The sequence below is a fragment of the Vigna umbellata genome, chromosome 1 (assembly GCF_029865625.1).
Source record: "Vigna umbellata cultivar VRB3 chromosome 1, Vumbellata_1.0, whole genome shotgun sequence".
Lineage (NCBI taxonomy): Eukaryota > Viridiplantae > Streptophyta > Magnoliopsida > Fabales > Fabaceae > Vigna > Vigna umbellata.
Genome location: NC_142165.1, coordinates 107,415,572 through 107,432,163, shown reverse-complemented (window position 1 = coordinate 107,432,163; position 16,592 = coordinate 107,415,572). Strand labels below are relative to the sequence as shown.

At 30.3% G+C, this 16,592-nt stretch overlaps 1 protein-coding gene across 1 annotated transcript; it reads left to right on the top strand.

The window, feature by feature from the left end:
• The first annotated feature begins 6,152 nt into the window (after positions 1 to 6,152).
• Positions 6,153 to 14,777, top strand: LOC124821845 (kinesin-like protein KIN-13A). Its single transcript, XM_088105454.1, has 13 exons — positions 6,153 to 6,514; positions 6,605 to 6,870; positions 7,487 to 7,708; positions 8,549 to 8,740; positions 9,103 to 9,207; positions 9,375 to 9,452; positions 9,650 to 9,731; positions 10,495 to 10,657; positions 11,468 to 11,800; positions 12,814 to 13,032; positions 13,143 to 13,735; positions 13,825 to 13,886; positions 14,372 to 14,777. The coding sequence occupies exons 2-13, from the start codon at positions 6,658 to 6,660 to the stop codon at positions 14,552 to 14,554; spliced, it is 2,445 nt and encodes an 814-aa protein (XP_087961580.1). The 5' UTR covers positions 6,153 to 6,514; positions 6,605 to 6,657; the 3' UTR covers positions 14,555 to 14,777.
• The last annotated feature ends 1,815 nt before the right edge of the window (positions 14,778 to 16,592 follow it).

The following is a 16,592-nucleotide window of genomic DNA, read 5'->3' as shown; positions in this document are numbered from 1 at the left end:
TTTTACCTGTTAAACTTTCTAACTCAAAATGTCTAATAAGATTTCGATTTGACTTCCCATCCCACGTTAAAAAGAAATAATATAAGAAAATCGAGTAATATATTAGAAAAAAATTATAATTTCGTTATTTTATGTTTGAGTTAAAAATATTTATATAAATATGATTCAGGTTTTATTAATCTTGAATTACCCTAATAAAATACTGGTTATTTGTATTTGTGAATAAATTCCCAAAAAATTGTTGTTTATTGTTAATTCACTCAATTGGAACATATTAATAAAAAAATTATTTACCATTGTTTAGAATAATTTTTACAGAGGTTATTTTGCAAAATATTCTAAAATTTTGTAAGCAAGCTATCTAAAACAAGTTTTTAGTTATTATTGGTACATATTATGATTAGAAAGTATCATGTCTGTGATTATATAATATGTCTTTATTGTTATTCGTTTTTATTATCCATTTGTATATCTGTGAATGAGCATGATTGTCTTAATACATAGAAAAAAAATATATAATGTAATAAAATGATTATTTTTTTCTCATCATTAATATAGTAAACATATAATAATAAATTAATATAATATAAATGGTAATCAGAAGTAAGGCTAACAGGAAAAGTTTTTTTTCTCATTATAAAATTCTTTCACACAAACCAAATACATTTTCGTTTTCTCTTTTGATTTCATTTTTTCTTCTTCTTCAATTAAAAATCTTGTTACATCAAGTTGAAATTAAGAAAATAAAAAACATTCTGAATAGATTAAAATTCAAAATAGTTTGAGAAAACATTTAAAATAGTTTAGAAATAAGTATGAAGTTTTAACTTGGAAAAATTATTTTAAAATATTGACAGTTAGCTTATTTATAATAACCTATTTTCTTTAAATTAATAAATTAAATTGAATGGTATGGTTATAGGAATTTATGATAATTGCTTGGTTATTAAGTGATATTAATATTATATGCTGTTATAAAAATTGATTAAGTGTAAAGTTAGATAATTTTGAAAGTAAGGGAAGTTAGATATATTATTTGCTACGTGTTTGGATTTATTTGGTATTTTCTTATACCTTTGATATTTGTATATTTATATATATATATATATATATATATATATATATATATATATATATATATATATATATATATATATATATATATATATATATATATATATATATATATATATATTTCTTAGTCAATATTTTGTAAATTATTTTAGTGTAAATTGATATATTATTTATTTATAATACAATATTTTAATTATTTGAAGTTATGAGTTATTTTGATAAAAATTATGATAATAAAACTTGTTTTGAGTAAACCTGATGAATTAATAAAATGAGATCTTAAATATTGGAATGTATGTGATTTTGATAAAATCAATTTTTTAACTTTTAACCGTTGGATGAGATTAGAATTTTTATACATAGTCTATAACACATATTTGTTCAATCTGATTGCAATGATTGATAATTAGAGGCATGGGTTAGAGAAATAACTTTTTTCAATTTGGAGAGAAATATAAATGTCACTTTGTTTATGTTTTGTTTTGCATCACGATTAAACATTGTTTTCTACCTAGTTAATCATTCGATGGAGCTGAAGTTTGTATACATAGTTTATAACATATTTCTTTACTTTAATTGTTGGAATTGTTAGAGGTCTCTCCTTCTCTCTCTAATGATTTATGAGTATTGAGCCATGAGGACTGTATCATATAAGTATTTGGTGATTGTTGTTGAATGGTTAATCGAAAGGTGTATGATAAATATTATGGGTGAAATAAAATTAATTGTTTTATTGATTTTGTATGTTATGAAGATGATATAATATGTTAGATATTGATTGAAATTGTTAAATATTTTATTGTTGGAATTATAGACAATATTTACTAACTGTGTATGTTTGTGAATATAATTTTTACCTACAATTATCATATAATTTATATAATTTTTATACGTAAGCATAGAATCCGACAAGAGACTCTTACAAATAAAATATTGAAAGACAATAATAATGAAACAATGAAAATAAGTGAAAATAATTATGTATTATATCGTAAACATGTATTTTATATACTAAATTTAAAATCTGATGTGAAAACTGTTATATGTATTATAACTGATATATATATTTTTGGAGGAACAGAGGAGTTTATTTGGTGATTACATATTAGAAACTGTTGGAATGCAAGGTTTGACACTGAATCAATCAACACAGTCAAAGTTGACGTATTGCCTTTAATTTATTATTAATTCATCTTCTTTCAAACTAAAGCTTAACCCCTAGACCCACACACATTCCATCTTCTTTTTTTCTTTTTTTCTTATTAGTATCTTTCTTCTTTGAAATTCTTTTATTAGATAAATTTCTATTTGATAGACCATATAAGACTCTAAATATAAATACGCTTTAAAGTGAACTATTCATATAATACTATCAATTTATATATAGAATAATTGATTTGCAAATTAATAATTTTATTAGGTGGGATAATTATTATTTGAAGGTAGTATGATTTTATTATGTGTTATTCTTCTAGATTTTGGGAATCAAAATAACAAAAAAATTAAATAGAAGGAATAAAACAAGACAAAGAATGTAATTTTATTAAAATAAAGAAAATTATATACACTCTCTCTACTTCCAAGAAGAAAACAAATAATAACATCTCTTTTGAAAATAGAAAAAATAAATACAAGGAAAATTTAACCTTAGTCTTCTCTCTTAGTTTTTATTTCAAACAACAAAGCAAAAAATAAAAAATAAACGGAAGGTATTTTGAGATGTGATCATAATTAAGAAAACATTAATCTCCTTTTATACAAAAAAAAAAATCCAAGATAAGTTTTTACTAATGCGAGACTTCTTAAGATAAATTCTCCTATGATTTCTCTTCTCACACTAAATAACAAGATAAAATGAAAATGAAAAAGACAACTATAAGTATGAACATTAATGAAATAAAGATAATAAAAAAAATCAACGGACAGAATTGTCATTTTGTTATTAGAAAATTTTTCCATAATTTTCTCTTTATATTTTGTATAGAAAAAATTGTAAGAAATGAATTTTATGTTAATTTTGTAAAGCTTCGTGAAATAATTGTTGAAAAAGGATAACATAAATACGAAAAATATAGTAATATTTAATGCAGGACAAGATATGTAAAATAGATTTGGAAGATTGGTGAATTTAAGGACGTAAATTAAATCGATAAAACATGACGGATTAGGCATGTTGCTAATTACTTTATCATCTCTAAACCTAAGAAGGAAATTTATTTCTGAGCATAAAAGTATAAATATGCATTCGATCTTTGTTTAAAATGTCCTTAATTTATTCTGTTCAAATAAAATAGTTTATAAAGTATGTACTGTAAGCGTTAAAATATAAACAAAAAATGTTTAAATTATTTGATCAGTCTTTTATAGTTTCATTAAATTTGTATGTATGTTTTTATATTTATTTGTTGTTATTCTATGGAGTGGTTTTAATTTTCTTTTCTACGAAGCTCGTACGCTTCTTAAAACAAAGTACACACTTCTATTAATTTCTGATCGCTAGAATTAGTAATGAAAGCTTATTTATTATGTCGTACATTATGTATTTTTAAATATATAATTAAATTTATTAATATAAATTTTAATAATTTTACATTTTTTTGGTGGTATATTTGGTGGCTTACATATATTCCAGACAAGACGTGTTAACAAGCTAAAAAAGATAATGGTATGATCCTTTTCAAGTCATTAATGGAATGAATAACATCCAGTGAATTATTAACGTGACAGTGAGACAAGGTTATTAAGAAAGTCACGTGAAATAGAAAAAAACGTAAGATATGCGTCTGAAAAAGACGTAAAAGAGAGTCATGTTATCAACTTCAATTATTGAAACATACTCAAATTGGACGTATGTGTTTAGAAAAGATGGTAGAGCTACTTTGGTGAAATTAAAAACAAGAAAACAAAAAGATTAAGCTTTAGTCAAATTTATACGGAGGTTTAACACTGATAACACATTATCTGTTTTTGTTTTTGGTACCATTTCAAAAGATTTTTTGTCAATAAAAATATTTTATATGTATGTAAACTCATGTTCATCTCTTGTTTTATCTGACGTGAAACTTTATTTATACCTAACAAAATTAATTTTGCTAATTAATCTCTCATGCTTCATGCCAAAGCAAATACTTAAGAAGTGAACCCCAAGATATGCCATGTTTGCTATCATTTCAAAAGGGTTTTCGTTTTTTGTTTAAGAAATAACCCTACTTCACAATGAGGCCAAAACCACCATTTTCACACTTTTTCTTTATCTGTTGAAATTGAATCAAAATTTAGAAAATACAGTTTCCATGCTAGAAATAGCCACACATGTTTTATTACAAAATAAAGTTATATTAATGAAGGTAAAGTACCCACACAAAGGAAACTCGTGTTGGTTGTGGCATTTATTAATTATCGTGTGTAGTTAATTAATTAGCAATGCAACAAGCTCTGTGTTAATCATAGTATTTTGAAATAGGTTGTGGGTCTTTTTGTCCATCGTACAATGGTTAAAAAATTTAATTTGTCACTATATTAGGTAATTTGAGATAGAGATATTTAAAATTCAAACATTTTCAAAGAGAAAAAAAACTCAAAGAATAGATGTGTTATTATTAGAATAAGATGATCCTTGTAATTATTGAATTCCTTTAATAATTTATCTGTATTTTTTTTCTTGATTGTTATCCATTTTTTTAATGGTAATAAAGGTTATAAAAGTTAACATAATACTTACCTCTCATACATATTAAGCTTTTAAGGCCTAATTAATTATATCTAGTTGTTGTTGATTTATATTGTTAGTATCGTAATTTAGATTACCGTAATGATTTTACTTAATCAAATATATACTAACGCCTTTAGATATCGTGTTTAACAAAAGTTTGTAAAAGTTTAACCATGTGATTAAGAGAATGTTAACATTTGTCTTATCTCATAATCATCTCATAAGTGGAAAATTTGAATCGTATTGTACAAAAATATTTTTTAAAATATTTTAAATTATCCAAGAGTGTCATAAAAGAAATGTCATATAATTTTTTAATTTTTAATAAGTAGTCGTTTTATAACAAGCCACATAACATATTTTATATAGATATTTTGGATGAAAAATTCAGTATAAAGAAACACTCCAAAATGCCATTTTCTCTGTTTTTTTTTTGAGAGTTAATTGATTCAGGATGTCTAATACTAACGCATGTGCAATTTTTGTTCCTTTCAGCTTTACCCATTCATTATGAGCCACGTGTTTGCCAATTGGCATCAACCTAACCTCACATATTTCTGCTTTAAGACAATATTCGTATATACTTTCTTTTACTAAAACTGTGTAAAAATAGAATGTATGAAATTCTAAATAATATTACTAAAATACGCATTTAATATATTTCAGAGCAACATATTTTAAATCACCATTTTATTTTTTGACACCAGCAATAACTAATTTAAAGGCAGTTTATACACTTTAGTTTAGGGATTACAACGACAAAAAAGAAGAAGCTCATAACTAAAACAAGAAAAAAAAAACATATGAAAAGGTGAAAAGACCTTCTTAATTTATTATTGTCCTTTTGCATTGAATTACTTTTTAGTTCGTTGACATTAATATATTACTCGATAATGTACTATTTTTGGAATTTTTTTTCTCAACCTGAACTAATCGCAATATAAAAAAAAATATTTCAAAATTTTATTCAATCAGAAAATATTTTTTTTAAAACATTCTGAATCCAATTAAAAAAAATAAAATCATCAAATATATAAGTTAAACTTAAATTTACTTTTTATTACTATTTGGGATATTTGGATTTCGGTTTAAATATTTAACTCAGCTTTCAAGTCTCATCGAATATGGTGTCAACTTGTTTGACACATCTTTTTAGATGCAAACATGAAACAGATTTATTTCAAACTTTCAATATGTTTGTATAATGTATAAAAGAGGAGTATACATTAGTGTTAATGAAAAAAAATTGATTTCGTGTAGCCGTTTTAATAATATTGGAAAATAATATTATATAATATTTGACTATTTGATTATGTGATTGTTATCCGTAAATTTTCATTGACGTATACCTCTGTTTTTGTCGAAGTATATCACATCATCCACGCCTACTCTTTCATCCTCGCTTCAATTTCTCTCTCTTTTTCCGCCATCATTCCATTTTCTTCACTCGCACAACAACAACATCTAACAGAACATTAGAAGCAACGCTTCCCCACCGTTCAGGGGTTTCGTTTTCGTATTTTCCACCACTTTCAGATCTGAATCACAATCCGCCATTGCCAATCCCCATTTCGCAGCGCAGATCTCGATTCTCCACTCCCTCGCCCGCTGCATTCTTCGTTCCTCAATAACTCCGTTTACTCGAATTCCACGCTTCGTTGATTTCTGAATTCCGTCCTTTCACTCACACTTTCATGTTCTTCTTTGGATTCAAATTCTCTCCTTCTCGTAAGTGTTCCTGATGCTTTTCTTTTTTCGGTGATATCTTATTGTGGCGGTTTTCGAATTTGAATTCTGGCGTATGTGTTTGTTGCGAAGTTTGTCAAAACAGATCTTGAAAATTGGCGCCCCAAAGACGGTCGCAGCGCCACATGGGTGGCCAGATGCAGCAGAGCAATGCAGCGGCCACTGCTCTGTATGACCACGCCGGCGCCGGATCTCTCCATAATGCGGCGGGGCCGGCTACCGATGCTGGCGACGCGGTCATGGCGCGCTGGTTACAATCCGCCGGCTTGCAGCATCTGGCCTCTCCACTGGCTTCCACTGGTATCGATCAACGCCTCCTTCCCAATCTTCTTATGCAGGTATTTATCGTCTCTCTTAGATAACAACTCTGTTAGGTTTTCGTTTCTAAACTACTTGTTACTTCTCCGCTTTCTTTCTTTAAGAATTCTGAATGCCAATTTATTAATTTACCGTCTCTTTTACTTTCCCTCTCCTGCAACTTCTTTCATGTTGGAGCTGTATATAGTGTCGTAACTTGGTCGTTTGGTGTTCTGTTTAGACAATTTGGTTTGTTGAGATAATCATGAATATCTAAATTATTTTTTAACCTTCCATTTTTCTTCTATTATTCACTTGCTTTATTTGTGTATTATTGTATGAGTAATATTATATTGTCCTTTCCAAAGGAAGGGTGTATAGTTTATTGTGCTTATCCCAAATTCATAGTACCTTTAGGGTTTAGAATGCATTTTTGTGTTAAAATTTTTTAAACACCTGACTATCATTCCTATTTGAAGTTTTTGAACAGTCCTGTGTTTTTGTGGGATAATTAGCGTGTACCTCTGTTCTATATATTTTTTAGAAACTTACATTGCCTACGGTTGAGCTTGAACAGGCTAAATGTTGTTTGTTTTTCGTATTGTTGCTTATGATGGTACTCTATGAGATGACTAAGTGAACATGATATTGCCGTAGGGTTATGGAGCGCAGTCTGCAGAAGAAAAGCAGAGGCTTTTTAAGTTAATGAGAAACCTCAATTTTAACGGGGAATCTGGTTCTGAGCCATATACGCCCACTTCCCAAAATTTAAGTGGAGCGACGGTATCAGATGGGTTTTATTCTCCAGACTTCAGGGGAGATTTTGGAGCCGGGCTTCTGGATCTTCACGCTATGGATGATACAGAGCTTTTGTCCGAGGTACGATTCACCATATGGTGGTTTCCAGTTCATTCGGTAAAACAAGCTAACTGCAGTTTGATTCCTTTTCTACACATTTGCTGGGATAATATTTTTTATGTGTAAAGTTGTCTTCCATGTACGAATATTAACCTAATATCATCACTATTAATTTTCATGATAAGTTTAACAAATTTTTATTAAGGTGTAATGCAACTTTTTGTTTGGCGATGGTGAAGAATCTTGGTTATATAAGCAGAATTATTTAGGCAATAGTCATAGGTTGAATGTCTGAATGAAGTTATCAAATCGAGATTCAAATTGTGAATTGGAAAACTATTTCTTTATCTTTGAATTACTTCAAATGTATCATAATGATTATAGATTATATGTGGTGCTCAATATTATAATTATAAACTACAAATGGACAAAACAACTTAACCACAAAACTTGTGAAGCAAAATTACTAGCTAGATGAGTTTGTAAAGAAAGATTATATAACTTTTCAACTTTTATTGTGCCAGAATTGGTGAAAGAAATTTAAGAAAAAAAAACGATGAATTTTTAAACCATATCATATTGATGATACAATTTTTTAAAGATTTTTACATGTATCTTAAGATACATAGTCATTTGAGTTTCATCTTATGATACAAATATAGGCAGTCAAATTGTAGTAAAGTATGAGAACAGGCATGTTTAACCATTAGTATTCTGTTTGAGTTTCAGTACCTTTTGGTTGTGCATGTTTATTCTCATTGATCCCTTATATTGCAACAATTTCCTTAAATTTCGTGCATTTTCAGTACAAGTATCTGTACATGCATAGGTTTTATTGTCTGATTTTTTTCTTCTCCTCAGCATGTTATTTCAGAACCCTTTGAGCCATCACCCTTTATGCCTGGAGGGGCTAGAGCTTTTGAAGATGACATCAATCCAATTAGCAGAAAGCAGGAAAGAGGAGAAGCAGATGTTGGTGCATCAGTTTTTGTACCTACAAATGAAAAAGAGAATAATACAAGAGAAAATAATGTTGCTAAGATTAAAGTTGTGGTATGTCAATATTTCTAGAAATAAGTAGCCTGACACATTTATCCGTTGCTTCTTCCCTGCACTTTAAAACATGTAAAGTTATGGTTTTCTTATGTTTCCATTGTCATAAGTGAGCAATGAATTTTGAATTACATTTTTCGTCCATTGTCCATTATCACCATTTTTCCTAAACTATCTGAACAATTCACTAAAAGTCATCATTTGGAAAAGAAACTTGTGAGTAAAATGCATCTTTCATTATTAATTGCGTTTTATTAGTTCCCTAAAGCATTTTGAACTTTTCATTCTTAAGTTAACATGTGATTTTAATTATGGATTCAGTAATATTTAAGGGAAATTTGTAATTGTCATTGCATTCCTAGGTACGCAAAAGACCTTTAAATAAGAAGGAGCTTGCTAAGAAGGAGGATGACATTGTAACTGCATATGACAGTGCATATTTGACAGTCCATGAACCAAAACTAAAGGTTTGTTTATGTTAAATTGAAACACTAGTTATTGGTTTACCATTTATTACTATATCAGTTCAAAGGTTGAATTATTTATAACTAATTATTGTATTTTATTTTAGTTTGCCATTCTTGTTCTTACTAACTGTTTAAAGATCTAATTGTTTGTTCTTGTCATGTAAAAGGTGGATTTGACAGCTTATGTGGAGAAGCATGAGTTCTGTTTTGATGCTGTTCTTGACGAAAATGTTACCAATGACGAAGTAAGCCAGCTCCTTAACAAATATTGAATCTTTTTGCAGTTTCTTATTTTAATGATCGTTTTTTCCTCAGTAGCTATAACATCACCATTCTGTCTTCTTTGCTGTTGGTATTTATGGAACTGTGAGTTCTTGCCTCTGTCTTGGTCTTGATTCTTGATCTGTTAATCTAAGGTGTGGTTGCTGCTTTGCAATGACAGGTATATCGAGTTACAGTTGAACCAATAATTCCTACAATTTTTGAGAGAACCAAAGCTACTTGTTTTGCTTATGGTCAGACAGGTAAGAAATTTGTTGTTCCCTGTTCAAACGATGCTTTTACCAAAAAATAACCACCATCCAATATTACTTTCCATACTTTTTCTTCTCAATATTTTCCAAGTATGTGTTTTGTTTGTGAGTGAGTGTGTAGTTGATGGGTCTTTATTGTATTAGTAGCCAAGCATAGGCAGCATAGGGCTTCCATACTTTTCTTTTACTTTCTAGTATTGTTCTTCTCAAGTCTGTGAATTATAGGCGAATGCATTTAACATCTCAAAAATATTTCCAGGCCTTTTATTTATATATTTTGCTTACTGGTTTTTCATATATTTTAGTTTTTTTGAATGGTTCTTGATTGGTTGTGGAAATGAGGAGTCAATTCATTTCTTGTGAAATCCATCCTGTATATTTAACATTCCAAAATAGCCATGACGTGTTCATTTTGTGGAAACTGGCCAAGAGTTGGAGGCTATTGTGCAAATAATCATAGAATCTTGCTTTGCATGGTTTGGAATATGTGGAAAAATTCAATGTAGGCCCTAGTTAGGACTTAGGAGAGTAGATGAGATGGAGGGTAGCACATCATTTGATTTATGTATTGTAGGTGACTCCACCTTGTGAGAAAAGACTTGGCTTGTCGTTGCCTGGAGTTGGAGATGACTGATGACCTTGGCCTAGAGGAAGATGAATATTTGTAATAATAATAGATGCCATTACACAAATAATTGAAGGTTTAAATGAATCAAACCGCTTTATGTTTTGGCTAATAGTGTTTTACTTTCAGGAAGTGGCAAAACATACACAATGCAACCGTTGCCGCTCAGAGCTGCTGAAGACCTTGTTAGACAGTTGCATCGACCAGCATATCGAAACCAGAGATTTAAATTGTGGCTTAGCTACTTCGAGATATATGGTGGAAAACTTTTTGATCTTCTTAGTGAAAGAAAGTGGGTACTTCTTTCTTGTGTGTTTTGGTGTATTTGTCCTTCAGACATTAATTTACCTTTGGTATGAATGCTTTGTATTTGTGATCTGGGTCTTAACTGGAAGATTGTGTTTTTAGGTGGAGTTTATTTCTAGATAGATAATTCCATTCGAAGTAATATGTCTGGGTGAACATCAAAGCATGTTTGGTTAAGATTTAATATTCCTCCCAGTAATATTCTTCAAAATTCAAACGATAGACAAAAAAAGTAGAAGTTGGAAAGTAAATACAAGTTGGAATATATGTAACTTCAAGATTCCCACCGCATCATGGGAATGAAAGACATATGCTGAATATGCATATGGGAATCATTTATGCTGGGTAAATTATTTCTTAAGCTTTATAACAAACGTGAGAATGGTATATTCCTAAGTTCATATTCTCGGGAATAATTTTTCAGAAATTGAAACAGCTTCTCGTGATACAAAGTCCCCACTAAAAACATGAAGTGTGGACAGCGTGTTCATAATACTACTGGATTTGTGTTTAAATTTTTAAATAATAATAAATTTATGGCAAGTCTCGACTGTCAAGGGTATTACTTTAGATTTTCCCAGGGAACATAAACTTCATCCATACTAACAATGGATTTGATTTTTTTCTTTTTTTTTTTTTTGGAGGGGGGTTATGGATTTTACACATACGTAACCAGTTAATATGCATATTTTTTGTTTTGTTTACTGCTATCACCTTGCGTGTTATATCTGCTTGGAAGTACAACAATCTGTTTATATAGATTACTGAGTGGCTGTGTTTGATTTGATTTGAACAGAAAACTCTGCATGAGAGAAGATGGACGGCAGCAAGTGTGTATTGTAGGACTGCAAGAATTTGAAGTGTCTGATGTACAGATTGTCAAAGAATTCATTGAAAAGGGGAATGCATCCAGAAGTACGGGGTCAACTGGTGCAAATGAGGAGTCCTCCAGGTCCCATGCTATCTTGCAACTGGTTGTAAAGAGGCACAATGAGATAAAAGAGAGTAAGCGGAACAATAATGATGGAAATGAGGCAAAAAGTGGGAAGGTTGTGGGGAAGATATCTTTTATTGATCTTGCTGGAAGTGAAAGAGGTGCGGATACTACTGACAATGACCGTCAAACAAGGTACTTTACCATTAAAATTATCTTCTTTGCATAAACCATCTGCTTGTTTAAAGTTATATGCGCTTGTTACGTCTTACTTTTGAGAACTTCATTTATCGACTCCTTTCTTTACTATATTTAAAATGATAAGAGCAGGACATATAAACTGTTCTCTAGTTGACAAAGCTAATGGAGCCAGCTTGTTTTGGTTTATTTCATAACCTGTTTTGTAGCTACTTTGCATGTATTAGGATATTGTCAACTTGTAATAAAATTGAAATTTCAATTTATTATGTACCCAAAGTTGCAACTATATTTACTATAATATACTTAGGGACTATATTAGTTGCACAAATGATTTTAATCATCTATTACTACTTTTCAATAAAATGGATGTTTTGGATAAATTTGCAGTGGATTAAAATGATCGGAAAAAATAAACTATTATTTCATTTATGGTATGTTAACAATTTATTAAAAATATTAATCTACTCATTTATAAAATGTAAAAATTTTACCTATCCATTCATATTTTTCACGGATGAATCCACTTCATCTATTTAAAAATGAATTATTTCTTTTTCTGGTCAACTAAATTTCTGTGCTGATGAGTTTTGTTTTCAAAGGGACCCTCAGTGGGCGTTTGCTCCTATGGCAATCATTGATCCAATATCTCGGTCCATTGTTTAAAAATATGATGGATTGTCTGTTAATCATATAGTATTAATTATTGATTTATTCCATTAATTTTTTACTGCCAATGAATGGGCAAATTAGTTGGATTCATACATGGGTGGATTGGAAAATGGATGCAACAAAGGGATGCAATTGCCACATCTACTTTGTAAATAAATGTGAAATTTCCAAGTGTGTTCGTTTGTTGTTTAATTTATAGTGTGATGTTATTTTCATGTAACTGCTGCAAAACATGGTTTGATTGGTCATGGTTGGCTTCCTTGAGTTCCTTTCTATCCCTGCTTTGTGTCTTGTAGTAGCCAATCTCCACTTTGGCACTAATTATATCACTACTGCAGGATCGAAGGTGCTGAAATCAACAAGAGTCTTTTGGCTTTGAAGGAGTGCATCCGTGCTTTGGACAATGATCAGATCCATATTCCTTTTCGGGGAAGCAAACTTACGGAAGTACTCCGTGACTCCTTTGTTGGAAATTCAAAAACTGTTATGATCTCTTGTATATCCCCAAATGCTGGGTCTTGTGAACACACACTTAATACCTTGAGATATGCAGACCGGTATGTGTTTTGCAACTGTAAATTAAGAAGACTATGCTCATAACCAGGTGCACTTTTTCGTACGCTCCCATGTTTTTAGATATTAACCATTTTTGTCCTTATATGAACAGAGTTAAAAGTCTATCCAAGAGTGGAAATCCTCGGAAGGACCAGGCCCCAAATCCAGTTCCACCAGTCAATAAAGAGGCTTCACCCACATCTTCACTTCTTGCTAGCATGGGTACAGAGGATTTTAATGGTCAGCGTCAAGAGATAAAAGCAACGGACTTGGGCAGAAAAGCTGTAGAAAAGGAAAGTTCTTTCTACAGCTCTTCCACTGATGTTGACAAACAACTATCAAGTTTCTCTTCTAGTTATTCATACAATGGGCGAGAAGATAAAAGCCTGGCTTCTGCTCCAATGGACAGGGAAAGGTTTGAAGTAAAGAATTCTTACGGTGATTCTACCAATCAAAAGATGAACTCTTATTCCCTAAATGTTACAGATGAGAAAGTGCAAAGGGTGTCTCCTCCACGCAGAAAAGGAACTAAGGAGGAGAAACCCGAAAGATCTATAAATTGGGTAAAAAGGGATTCCAATGGTTCTAATAACACCACAAGCTCCAAGCAGCAGAACACAGGAAATTATAACACAGTTAGCACTGGATCGGGGCAGTCTGAAACAGAATCCTCTTCTGACGTGAATATCAGCGCAATACTTCAGGTTTGTCAAATGTTTGGAGCCATCCTCTTTCTGTTTAAAAATTTACTGTAACACTTTTGAGTATCTGTTTAATTTATGCTTCTGCAGGAGAAGAAGCACTAATTGCTGCTCATAGGAAAGAAATTGAGGACACAATGGAGATTGTTCGTGAAGTAAGTTAGGCAAATTTTTCTTTAGCTTCTCGATAACATTGTCAAATTCAATTTCTAATTTATTTTTGTTAGATAAACTTCAGGGCTTGAGTTTTTTCATTGCACTTGGACATCCGTCAATTTGCTTTCTGTATTTTCATACCTGCACATTGGTACAAAAAGCTTATGCATGTGTTCAATGTTTGATAGCACAAAAATTTTGAAAGGTGGTAGGGTTCTTAGGAATGGTCCAATATGATATGATGTTTTGCATGTTGTTTTCGTCTATACAGGAGTAGTTGAGTCATCGTGGGTACATGCTCTATTAACTGCGTAGTGTAACTTATTGTTATTCAAATATCTCACTCACTTAACCTGTACCTACCTCAATTTTGTTTTTAGGTGTCATCTCTGATTCTTAGTAATGTCAAGAAAATAAGTAAAACTTTGTTTTTGCATAGTAGTTGTTTGTTGGAGCTTACAGTGGTATTGGTTTTGGTTGTTAGGAAATGAAACTATTGGCAGAAGTGGACCAGCCAGGAAGTCTAATTGACAACTATGTAACTCAGTTGAGTTTTGTGCTTTCTCGCAAAGCAGCTAGCCTGGTGAGTCTTCAAGCTCGCCTCGCAAGGTTCCAACATCGACTAAAAGAACAAGAGATACTGAGTAGAAAAAGAGTACCCCGTTAAAGACACTCGCTTTCTCTTCTTCACTCCTCATCTCAATCATAATGTAATTGCTCTCGCGTTTCCTGGCAATATAGTTTTAAAGGTTTTTTTTTCATTTTATAAAAAAAAAATGGATCTTTTGTTGGGTATTCAAATTAAATTTGCTCAAATGTGTATATTTCTCTCTTGTGTGATAACCTGTTAAATTGGATTCAACTGTATATTATTTTTTATTTTCATTCTACCGTTTAGGTCTGTTACTGCCATTATAAAAAAGCCTAACTATTATAATCACTGTTCAAACGTGTGATCTTTCAGACCATGTTATCAATTGCCATTTCCAGTTTTTAAAACGATTAATGTATTCTTCAGAGAAGTATAAAATTAGTGCAGATTGAGTTTTTTCAAAAGAATCCAAGAAATTAAATTTCACATTTTTTCGGTGAATACAATTTTTCAATAACAATTCTAATTTGATTACGATGTACAAGAAAAGTGTTTGAAATGTATTTTGTAATGCTCTTTTTTTGTCTTTTATTCGTTAAATTCCATGTGTTTTTTTAGTGAAATAGGTCCAACGAAAAAAATGCGACTATGATTTAGAGCTTTTATGGATTTTACTTAATAGAAGAGTGGAGGAGATGAAAATTGAGAATATTTTAATCTAAATGTATAAGAAATTAAATATTGTGTTTCCCACGTGTCAAAACTTTGAAAAGGTCGATAAAGATAGTATAAACTTAATTGGTTGTTATTTTTTAGTTAATATCTATTTAATAGAAGTATACAATATTATATCATGGCCTAACAAGTATCATGTCCTTACTTGAAATGGATTGTTACAAAATGCGATATGTTTATCTTTTTGCGCCTTTAATTGTATCTAATGTCATGTGATACATGTGTTAACTTCTAAGATTTTAAATCTAATGATTTTTTTCAACGATATACTCTTTAGCCTTCGGCCCTATTTAACTATAAGTCTGCTGATATATTTAAATATTGATATGAGATAATCTTTAAGCAAACTATAAAAAAACAAACTAAATTACAAAAAAAAAAAAAATCAGGTTAAACTTGAGTTGTAGCTCATTTATTTATTTGCATCCCTAAAATCAATCATGTTATCATGACAAGTGACTAGTGATGACGCACTATAAATCAAGATGCTTGCAATCTGACATATTTTACAATGTCAATTAGTCCTTAGAAAAAGGAGTTAGTTAAATTATGTGCATGCTTCGTCTCCTTTGTTTTTCTGTTCTTACCGTCAAATTTAATAAACGCGTGCTAACCATTTTCTCCCCTAATAATTCACATTATGAGATGAGAAAGAGACACTTGTCAGCGTCTTTTGTGGATCTTTCTATCACCAAGATTCACATTGTCACTTAACACTTCTATAACTTAATAATACTTCACATCATCTTCACCACAAAACTATATATATCTTGCAAAATATTTCTATATATCAATCATCGTATCTATTTACACCATCAAATCAAACAAACATTATGATTTGCAATTTGCATGATAACAAAATTATTTACCCTCAAAGTATAAATTAAACTACTAAAATTATTTGCAAGGGAATGGAAGACAATATTTTATGCTAACACTTCATTAATTCGAGTGGAACTATATTCATTTTAATAGACAAAATTATAAATTTAAAATATAAAAAAAATGTCTTTTAGCCTTTGTTTGTTTCAAAGGGAATACGATTCACTCTCACAAAATCACATCAACAAAAATCCGTACCCAATTACTCTTTAACAACAACACTCTTTTCCTTTTGACCACCTTGTGAAATTGGGAAAATTACAGCCATTAACGACAACAAAAATCTTGTGTCTTCTAATATTATTTCCTTTTCAAATTTGAACTCATGATCGACAATTAAGATTAAACATCCCTAACTGATGTATGCATTGGAAAATCACTAAAACACACTTTTACAAAAATATACGACATACTAGATATAAGTTAGTAATAATAAACATAGAAAAGGATGTGTTTCGGTAGATACTTTTAGGGACCGAGAGACTAACCTGCTGAC

Bases quoted from the DNA above. Each gene is read 5' to 3' on its own strand.
- LOC124821845 (XM_088105454.1), top strand. From the start codon at position 6,658: ATGGGTGGCCAGATGCAGCAGAGCAATGCAGCGGCCACTGCTCTGTAT. The intron at 6,871-7,486 runs GTATTTATCGTC...ATATTGCCGTAG, and splicing joins TTCCCAATCTTCTTATGCAG to GGTTATGGAGCGCAGTCTGC. The intron at 9,208-9,374 runs GTTTGTTTATGT...GTCATGTAAAAG, and splicing joins TCCATGAACCAAAACTAAAG to GTGGATTTGACAGCTTATGT.